This window comes from Talpa occidentalis, unplaced genomic scaffold (assembly GCF_014898055.3).
Source record: "Talpa occidentalis isolate TD23 unplaced genomic scaffold, MPIMG_talOcc4v2.1 talOcc4.11, whole genome shotgun sequence".
Lineage (NCBI taxonomy): Eukaryota > Metazoa > Chordata > Mammalia > Eulipotyphla > Talpidae > Talpa > Talpa occidentalis.
Window position 1 is genome coordinate 12,435,143 of NW_023601104.1, and position 10,958 is coordinate 12,446,100.

The window sequence follows — 10,958 nt, forward strand, 5'->3', positions numbered from 1 at the left end:
ATGAAAACATTGATTTGAACAAAATGTCTGGGTACTGATTCCATAAGTGTCCTTTCCATTGATTTTATCACTAGCCCTCTATCTTTCCACCATGCCCAACCTTAATTATTCCTCAAGATTCATCTAGCCCTCTTCTGTCAATACCTCACTGATCAGCCTAAAATAATTCCCCTCCTGTAATTCTAATATAGCACTTACTGAAAGAAGTACTCACTCAGTATCCACACCTCTGCCAGATATTATTAGTTATCTTTAAATGTGAACATCTAGCCTCTTCAACCAGACTGTAACCAACCTGGGGAAAGGAAATTTGTTTTATACCCTGTATCTGTGAAAGTCTACCAGAAATACATAACAAAATTTTTCAGTTATCACTAATTATCATGAACTTCTTGCTAGAGATGACAAGGTAAATGCTACCATTAAGTCTAAAACTTTGTAGCATTCTTATGGGAGATAAAGTATGATTTTACTCTTTCATCAAGATTTTCCCCTAGATGATTGTCACAACTATGAAAAAAATGTTCAACTAAGATTTGTCTTTCTTTCCAGATAAGAAAAACTGCATTGGTTGTATTTTACTGTATAACAGGTTCAGGAGTTACCGGTGACTGGAATAGTTTTCTTAGTTATCTGTTTCTTTGTATTATTTTTCCCCATTTGAGGCAAGAATAAAATTAAGAATTTTTTTTCTTCATTGTTCAGAGGGGGGAAAATCACTTCCCCCAACATTTGGTGTGAAGGAACAGCTTTCTTAATCTACCGGTCTTTAAAAAAAAGTTCTCACAACATTTAAATTCCCAAACATTCCAAACATTTTCCTCTTCCCCATGGAGACCAAAGATATAGTCTCAACTTTGACCCAGGGACTTGGAAGCCTGTTTGGGAACATCATTCTGAAAAAGGAACTTATTTTAAGTAGATTCCTTTTGTTCAAACCACAACTTATCTTTCCTTAGACAACTTTTGGACATCTACAGAGTTTTTAATGGCCTTGTAATTCTTTCTCTAGTTCTTCTGTTTTAAAATGGTAACAAAATCTGAAGGCTCTAGAATTGTTCATAGTAAGTATTAGATTAATAATTAGAGCATCGCCACATAGCAAGAAATCTTTCAGTTATATAATGTTTCCTTGTAATACTATTTGACAAATTCATAAAGTTTAAAAATAAGCACACATCCCTAGTAGTTCAAACTGCTTACCCCAGAGCAAAACTCTACCCATACAATAACTGATAGTTAGCTCTTTAAAATTCTATGAATATTTCCTCTCAGGCAACTTCTATTCTGCCAGCACATAATTAAACCAAAATCTACATTCCTTAACTTTTATCATATGCTATTTGACATAATCCAATTCATTTTGTGCCTTTAGCCCAATAGCCCTGTAAGTAATTGAAGATAAGTATTATGTCTCTCATTAGCCTTTTTATTCCAGAGCTAACATGGAACGTAGAAACTAATGAATTCTGTCCATGCCTAGAAATGAAACTAATGAAATCTGGCCATCCCTAATCATGTGGTATCCAAGCCAATCTCCATGTTGATTACTCTTTTCTGGAACATGTACAATATGCTTCCATACACAGAAGTGACTATGACCTTCCTTATGTTTTTAAAAGATCACATTCTGTGTAAACTGGTCCAGCCTCTATGGAAAGCTGTGTGGAGGTTCCTCAAAACACTAAAAATGGATCCACCATATGATCCAGTGATTCCACTCCTGGGAATATACCCAAAGGACAAAAAAACACTAATTCAAAAGGAAACCTGCACTCCTATGTTTACTGCAGCACTACTTAAAAAGCCAAGCTATGGAAACAACCTAAATGTCCTAAAACAGATGACTGATCAAGAAGATGTGGTATAGATACACAGAGGAATACTGCTAAGCTATCAAAAATGATAAACTCATGCCATTTGCAGCAACACGGACGGAGCTGGAAGGGATTACTCCAAGCAAAGTGAGCCAGAAGGAAAATTAAATCAGATGGTTTCACTTGTATGTGGAATATAGAGAAACAGAACAAAGAGCCAGACAAGACAAAACTTGTAAGAAAAGACAAAACTTGTAAGCTGACCATAGATCTGAGGCATATAGCAAGTGTGTGTGGGGGGGGCAAAACGGGGGGAGGAAAGAGCACAAGGGACTATGGTGATGGATCACAGGTGTTAATGTCGTGGGAGAACTACAGGCACTACACCTGAGAAGAGAAATCAAACAACAATGTAAGAAAATAAATAAATAAATTTAATTATTAAAAAATGATCACATTCTGGCTTTTTTTTTAAGCAGGCACATCATATTTCACATATTTAGCAGCCACATCAAACTCAGAGTTTGCAGACAACTAAAACTCTTAGATCAGTCCCATGTAAGAGATGTAGTTCTCTACATGAATGAACCTACATATAAGGCTTTACTTTCATCACATATAAGTCTTACTAAGTTAGCTTTGATGCAATATTCAGCCTAAGAAGATTTTGGGGTTGGGGGTAGGGGTGGGGTGGTATGTCCTGTATAAGTAAGGCTACTATGTCTTTATGGCACTGACAAATTAAACCTGGGTCAAATATAGAACCATATAACAAATAAGGTCCCTCTCTTTTCTTTTCTGTTGAGATTATATTTAAGCAGGCTGTCAGAATTTGGTTTCTGAAAAGTATCCTGTCCCTCCTAAGCCATTCTTTTCCTTTTTCATCTCAAAGTTCTCCTTGAAGCTTTTGGAGTGTGAAATCTGCTTTCCTAAACTCTGGAATGAGTACATATTCTCTTTCTACTGTACCGAATATATATTTACAAACCAACTAAAATCCTTTCACAGATTACAAAGCAGAGTGTATGTATTTTAAAAAATGCATGCATTAATGAATGAATTAATAGTTTTTTCCTTCTGTGGCTAATGTCATTTCTGTTTTTACCCATAAATACCAAACATTCAAAGGTATTTTAAAAGGTATTCCATAAAGACACATTAAGTGGCTATAGCCTCACTCCTCCAAACAAATCAAATAGACTTTCTTCTGAAGAATGGCATTAAGTAAACTATTAGGATAATTATTATTCAAGTGACTAAAAGTAGACTCCACTCTAGAGAGGGCCTATGTCATTCTTGAATAGCAAGTAGGCACTTAGGAAGCGCAATCACTCTTCAGTAGCACTTATTTAGTACAGAATATTTCCATAAGCACTTAGCTTATCACAATGGTGTAACATAACTTAAAAAACAAAACACAAAAAAAGGCACGAAGTGCTTTAAAACACCAAACTTATCAAGTAACTATTGTTTCTTTAATTAGAAGCATATCAACTCAGAATACCTTGGAAGTACACATAGGAGCTCATAATAAACTAGGGTTGAAGAAGTCTTAATACATTGTCTTAAGTTATCTGAGGCAATGGGCCAAAAGCTTCAAGAAATTTTTTTCACAGAGAACGTTGTATGATTAACACCTTTAGAAAAATGAGTAAAATGATGGCAGGGGAAATAATGAAGTAATGCTTAAAGTCCACACACATGAAGAAAGGATTGGTAGGACAGAGCACTGGTTTATTCCAATCACTGATTTATACATATATTTACCCAGACAAAATTTCTAGACAGTATTGAGGACAAAAACCTCTATTTGCAATCTGTTTATTATTAAACATAAGCAGTCAGTCTCTAATATTAGCTCATCTACACTAAGTTACTATTCTTTCCTAGTTTTTTACAGGCAGTGGGACTAAATCTATCACTCTGATTTGGAGTTTTAGAAATTATTATGTGACTCTACAGAATTGGTTATTGAAAAACAGAATATTCCCTAGCTGTCCATCGCAGAAATTAGGAAATGTTGAAAAACAACAGGCACTAAATCCTGCTACAATCTGGTGACAAAGCACTTCAGTTAAGACTCAAGATACTGGTTTTTACCCTAGTTTTCTCACTCTCGTGTGTCCTTACTCCAGAAGCTGTGTACTGGCCTAAAATGATATAGATTCAAATATCGAAGAAAAATCATCTCCAATGAAAACAACATATAACTTTTTTTTTTTAAAGAGGCATGTATTATTTATTTATTTGTTTGTTTGTTTGTTTGTTTATACATGCACTGGGTACAGTCAGAAGCGCAGGAGGGTGAGAGAATTCACCAGAGCCAGAGCGGGGAGCAGAGCAGGCAGAAGGACCGAAGTACACTGCTGAGGGGAGCAGCGGGCGGCAGGAGAGGTCTGCGCGCCATGTGGGACCCTCCTCCGGTGGCCAGGGAGCAGCCGGGGATCAAACCGATTGAACCGGCGCCACAGAGGCCGTGGGCAGCTTCGCAACCCAGCGCTCAACCGCTGTGCCACCAGGGAGGCCCATATAACTTCTTATTTCTTCCTTTATATCTTGTTATTTTAAAGTCCACTATCAAAAGATTGTTATCTTCTAAATACCCCTTACATAAAAGATTACATATCACTTTTCCTTGATTTTCCTAATGATTATTACACAAAATAACAATGTTTAATCTTTTTTTAATAACTAAAGTCTATCTCCACTAGAGCACAAGGTAACTTCTGGGAGTAATGGTCATGTTCTATATCATGATTTGACAGTAGTTACACAAGTATACACACTAGTCAAAAATTCATTGAGCAAATGCTTAAAATGGGTAGTTTATTGTATATAAATTAGACCTCAATAACTTTAAATTTTTTCAAAGCCTCCCAATTCAATATTAAACCATTTAGCCTCTTTTCCTCTCTCTTCCTCCCCAACTACTACCTCCACTCCCATTCTACTTATTCAGTGTCTCCTCACTCATTCATTCATTCATGCATGCATTCAATAAAATTTTAAAGCAACGTGCTAGGTACTGGAAATATAGCTGTGGCCAAAAAACAGTTCATGTTCTCAAGAAGTGCACTGTGTATAAAGAAAGACATACAGTAAAGAGGTAATACTAAGTATAGACTGAGACATGCCACATACAACAGGAGTATGTAAAAGGTGCTATAGGAACACATAAGAGGTGAATCTAACCTGGCTCTTTCATCACAAAAACCTTACAGGCCTCTATGTTTTCAAAAATGAAAAATACCCCTTTTTGACTGTAGCATTCAGTCTTTCCATTTCTGTCAATATCATCAATTTTAATACAACAAATCCCACCAATGGCCCCAGAATTTCTATTTTGGCTTTTATCTATCTATCTATCTATCTATCTATCTATCTATCTATCTATCTATTTTCTTACATTGTTGTTCATTTTTGTACACTATTTGATTTCTCCCCTCAGGTGTAGCCCCCACAGTTTTCCCAGCATGTTTTGGCTGTTCTTACCTGCGTGTTCAGCTTGCACACCGAGTTACTAATTAAGGGTATGTAAATGTCTGGTAGAGCAAGCATAAAATATGTCACTGAGCAAATGAGACATGATCCCTGCCTTTATGGAGCTTACATTCTAGTGGGAGAGTCAGATCAGACATTTAAATCATAAAGACAGGGCCTCCCTGGTGGCGCAGCGGTTGAGCGCTGGGTTGCGAAGCTGCCCGCAGCCTCTGCAGCACCAGTTTGATCCCCGGCTGCTCCCCGGCCACCGGAGGAGGGTCCCACATGGCGGGCAGACCTCTCCTGCCGCCCGCTGCTCCCCTCAGCAGTGTACTTCGGTCCTTCTGCCTGCTCTGCTCCCTGCTCTGGCTCTGGTGAATTCTCTCACCCTCCCGTGCTTCTGACTGTACCCAGTGCTTGTATATATAAAATAAACAAATAAATAAACAAACAAACAAACAAATAAATAAATCTTTAAAAAAAAATAAATCATAAAGACAATCCAGTAACTAAGTGCAGTGGGGAAAATAAACAGGATACTTTGCAAAGAATAAGAGGAACTGAATTTTTAGCCAGGGTAATTATCAAGAAAGAGCAAAGGAAAAACACTCTAGGAAAGAAGAAAAGCAAACAAAGGCACAGGCTCTGGAAAAAGATAGACCTTGGGTTTGTTGTAGAAACAAACAGGCCAGGGTGGCTAGAAGTGAATGAGGAGAAAGTTAACAGGAAATGAGGGAGAAGTAGGTGCAGGATTAGGAAGGATCTTGAAGGACTTATAATGAGTTTAGATTTTATTCCATGTACAATGGGAAGCCACTCAAGGTCACATCAGGAGACTGACATAATCTAATTTAGTCTTTAACAGATTACTCTGGTTGCTGTATGTAGAATGGACTGAAGAGGGCAAGCAAAGAGACCAGTTAAAAAGCCACTACAGTTGCCCAGGCAACACATGGTGGTGACTTGGATTAGAAAGGAGGAGTGGAGACAGAGCTGTTTGTGTTCAAAAGTCATTATGACAGAGTCATCTACTGAAAAAGGGATAACAAAATTCTTGATGTGCCTCCCTCTTTTTCTGTCCCGAAAGTTGGTCCTTCCTATCAGTATATACAAATCACCACTGTCATGAATACATACACTAAAAGCTGGGGATCCAGATGTCCTGTTTCTTCCTTTTTCCTTCATGCCTAAGCCATAAGCAAATCTTTTCCCTTCTTCCATACTTCCAAAATCTCTCCCAAATCCATCTTTTTCTCTTCGTTGCTAGCTATAGCTCTCTAGTATAAGCCACCATAAACCATGACTTGAAATACTATAGTAACTTCCCAACTGAGCCCTCTGTTTAAAACATTTATCAGCCACCCAAGCAGATATGTGAACTAGGCAATTGGATTTGTGACTCTGGAGTGCCAAAGTGAGAAGACATACGTTTGGGAATTGGATGCATGCAGATAGTGCTTAAAGCCATAGAACTAGATGAAATCACCTAGGCACAGGGGTAAAAGAGGGAAAAGAGAAGCGTTTAGTACCATGCTAGGATACATTTCCTGAGACGGACTTAAGAAAGAAAATCCAGTCAAAGAAGACAGAAGGCAGACGTTATATCAGACAACACAACACTCTGAATTCCAGTTTTTCTCAGCTTTCATCTTCCTGAGCCTGATAAACCACCCTCACCTAGAAGCAACATCCTATAACAGAGTCATATTCTCACCTCCATGTATCTGGTTGTTCCTTTTCTAATTCCTTTCCTGGTTCTTCTTCCATCATCTAGCACTGAAATTCAGTCATTCCTATATTCCTCTGTGTGTGTGCATGCGTGCACATAAGCTTACAAATGTGTGTGTACTTAAACACACAAAGATCTTATCCGCTGATACAATTTCAACTATCAATTCTATACCAAGAATTTCCAAATATTTCAGTTGTAAAGTGTGGTCCATTGGCCAGGACTTCACAATCAACAGAAAATGCAAATTACTGAACTCTACCCCAGACTTACAAAATCAGTCTCCTAATGATTCTTAAGCAATGGCTTTTGTAAATATTCAATAATCCATAGTTATTATTTTACTCTAACTACCCGTGAGGTGATGTCATCAGAACCTTCATGCTTTTTGACAGCAATATGACAGAAAAATGACATTGGGTCTCAGTAGGAAATCTGATTTAAGGATATCAGAAACTATAATCATGGAAAAGACTCTAGCGGATTTGGTAAGAAGTTTCTTAAACCTCTGTCACTGTCCTATATTCATCATTCTTATTTTCATGGACTCCCCGTGATGGTTTAAACAAATCATTCAAATGTTAAAGAACATGAGTTTGTTTTGCTGAGAAGCAAAGAAGGTAACTGGAAACCCAGTATATTAGCCCATTATAAGGTTAAAATTGAAGACAGTAGTCTTAAAAGAAGAAGAAAAAAAGGAAAGTAGGAAGATATCTGGAATCCTCAGGTAGATAGAGATCCAAGCCAAAAAGCAACTGTGGCATATATATAGCTATATATATCCCTATCTTGTATTAATATATATCCCTATCTTGTATTAAAAGTCTTTCGACACTTGTCTTAACTGTGTCACTAGAATGTGAATTTCCTATTACATTTGTCTTTGCATCTACCTATTACTTTGCAATATCTAGAGCCTTGCTCAAGATTTCTTGAATGTTTATCTCATAAATTCTAGCTCTATTCTTGGATCGTTAACTCCAATTCCAAGTCAGTGGAATCCAGATGGATGAGTTTTACTATACCACCTGGAAGGTATTTATATATCAAAGCTTTAAATGAACACTAGTCATTTGGCAACACAAAATTACAGTAACTTCGACCACAGCACAGAGTTTTCCCACTCCTTCTAAGATGTAAAACGCACACGCTACCATTAAGACCAGATATTTCAGCTGCTTCTAAACTTTCCCTGTCTCATTTCCTATCATCTCAAAGAGATGTTTTCCTCCTTCACTACCAACAGGGAAGTGAATTTGAACTGCTGTTTGGGATAGAGGATGGTTGCAAGCACTGCCCTAGTTGGTGGCAAAACCCTTATTCCAACTCCCTCCCTACCTGATTTCTATCTCCTAGCCAGTCTTTCCAGTCCCAGGGTTGACTCTTATTTCTGCAGGTCTTTCTGTTCTCTCATAAAACAATGCTCAAATGTCTGCAGGGCTAAAATACTTTTAGAATGCTTTCATTACAAATACAAGCCAAAGAAACTTCAGAAAAAGGTGTCTCTTCCACACATTTCTATACGCAGCACTATAAAGACAGACTAATAAAACTCATAACGTCATGCAGTGATCGATATGTGAATATTTCTGATAAATCTCACTGAAAAGGGGCCCATCCAGAACATTTTATAACGTTGTCCCCTACCTTTTATCCTCCTCGGTTAGTTTTTTTTTCCCTGTAGCCAAACTATTGATTCAATTTTGCTATCTCTGCTTTCCCATTTTTTTTCAAAATACAAGGGCAAAGTATTGATTCCGATATTCACTAATGGCATTTCTACGAATACTGAAATATCTAGAAGTCTCTTCTTCACCTTTAAAAGGCAGCAGCAGATGACGGGTTTCTCCACTGAAGATTAGGCCTACAGTTCTCAAGATGCTAGAATGAAGGGCTACAATTCCTACACCCCTATCATGGCACGAGGTGACAGCGACAGCATTCCCTGCCACTATCAGGGCCCCACCCAGCCAGCTAGGCAATACAACAGTAGGTACTGCGTCCAAGGTTCCTATCATCCAGAGGGGTCAGCACAGCATCTATAGGAAAATGGCTCTTCCTCCAACCCCGCCTCGGGCCCCACACCAAATCACCTAATAGCATCGTCAGTTCGTTTTACTTCAGGACAGAGACATGCCTGAGCGCGTCAGGACTAACAAACGACAAAGTCATTCTATTCCGCAGGCTTGGCCGCAGTCATGCTGGTGAAGACTAACTTTTTATTCGGTGGCTTCCTTCCAGATCAATCCTTTCGTTTCCTCCTCCCCCGAGCCGCCATAAGGGGTGAAGCCCCACATCCTACGGAGCAGAGTAGAGAGGCACTGGGGGGACAAAAGGAACTTACAGATGCCAGCAGCTGAGGGGTCTGGGGCAAGTCGGGGCTGACTTCCATCCTTTCCGCACCCCCGGCCTCCTCGTCCGCCATCTTGAGGGAAACTGACGCCCGCAGTTCTAGACCCCCGGCCGGAGACGAGCGGAAACCTGTGGCCAGGGCAAGAGGCGAGGGGAGAGACTTTTGCGACGGCCCCTGAAGTCGGGTTTGACGCAGAATCCAAGAGCGACTTCCGGTCCGCTTCCCGGAAGTAGGCGTCATGGCCTTTGCCTCCAGGAGTTTCTTCCCTGAATTTTTTAGTTCTAGCGCGCGGTGGGCGAATGGTTCGATTTCTGAGTTCGGTGCTGGGAACTGTTGCATCGACGAGGTAAAAACTAAATTCAGCGTCCGTTATGAGAAGAAGTAAAGTGGTAGGACTAGATGAGAACCTGTTCTGCGTCTCCTTCTGGGCGGGTTGTTGGTCTGGATGTTTTGTCTTCCCACGTAATAACTGGTTCCCCAGAGCCCACAAAATGAAAAAAAAAAAAAAAAAAACAAAAAAACCCACAAACACAAAAACCCTCAAAATTGACCTTTTTAAAAGGATTATAGCCTTTGGGTTCTTGCACATGCGCACAAGGAATGTGGACCCCAGCTTTTGGGGGGAGTGGTAGTGAAGAAATGCAACAGGGTGGTCCCCAGGAAACAATGAAAATTTGGAAACCTGTTCATTCACCGGCAGTGGAAAATCAAACTGATAAATGCGCTTTATGGAACACTATGCAATTCGTGTAAAGAGCACAGTCTGTATGAAAAGAAAAAGATTTCGTGCTCGGGGATGGGAGGGACATGTTCTACAAGATGTATTTTTTTATTTATGTACATTCAAATGAGAAGGAAGGAATCTGACCAGAAAAAGAGCAAACTAATAGTAGCTGTAAGAGTCAGGGGAGAAAAAAGGTGGCCAAAGAGTTACTTTAACTTGATCTGTATTACTTTAAGTTGTTTACAAAGCAGGTCATTTTAAAAGTGTATCTTTTAACAAAGGCGAAAGGAATGGTAAAGCGCCGAACATTCTGGAAAGATTAAATATAGTTAACCATTTGGGAAAAGATTGTCAGATTTTTACCTTAAATCGTATCCAAAGAATTCTTAATTGAAAAGTTAGCTGCTAGGAAAAAAAAGGTAAGTAAATATTTGTATGGTGTTGGCATGGAGAAGGCTTGACACCAGAGGCAGCAAATACAGAAAGATTAATATGTAATTTCATCAAAATTTACGTGGGTCTCAGGAGGAAATTTTAAACATGAATCACAAGAACAAACTAAAGTTAGAAAATAACAAAACTGGAAAGCAATGTCTGTAACACACAACAGACTAAAGGATGAAATTCCAAAGACTAAATCAATAGAAAAAATGGGCAAAATACATAAATATATATATCACCAATTTTATTGAACGACTTAATGAGTAAGCTAATTAAACAAACAAAAAATGGGATACAACTTACAGCTTGTAAAAATTTTCCCCTTAAAGATAATAGACATCATTTGGTAAGAAAGTGAAAGGATTTTCCCATAGGGTTTTGAAGAAGTGTAAATCGGCAAACCCGCAGAAAGTC

At 38.7% G+C, this 10,958-nt stretch overlaps 1 protein-coding gene across 1 annotated transcript in view; it reads right to left on the reverse strand.

The window, feature by feature from the left end:
* Nucleotides 1-9,813, reverse strand: part of UBR1 (ubiquitin protein ligase E3 component n-recognin 1) — a 116,911-nt gene extending 107,098 nt beyond the window's left edge. The window contains exon 1 of the mRNA XM_037502318.2: nt 9,371-9,813. Coding sequence (XP_037358215.1) covers nt 9,371-9,718 — 348 coding nt within the window. The 5' untranslated portion in view covers nt 9,719-9,813. The remainder of the gene's footprint in view (nt 1-9,370) is intronic.
* Nucleotides 9,814-10,958: the final 1,145 nt, after the last annotated feature.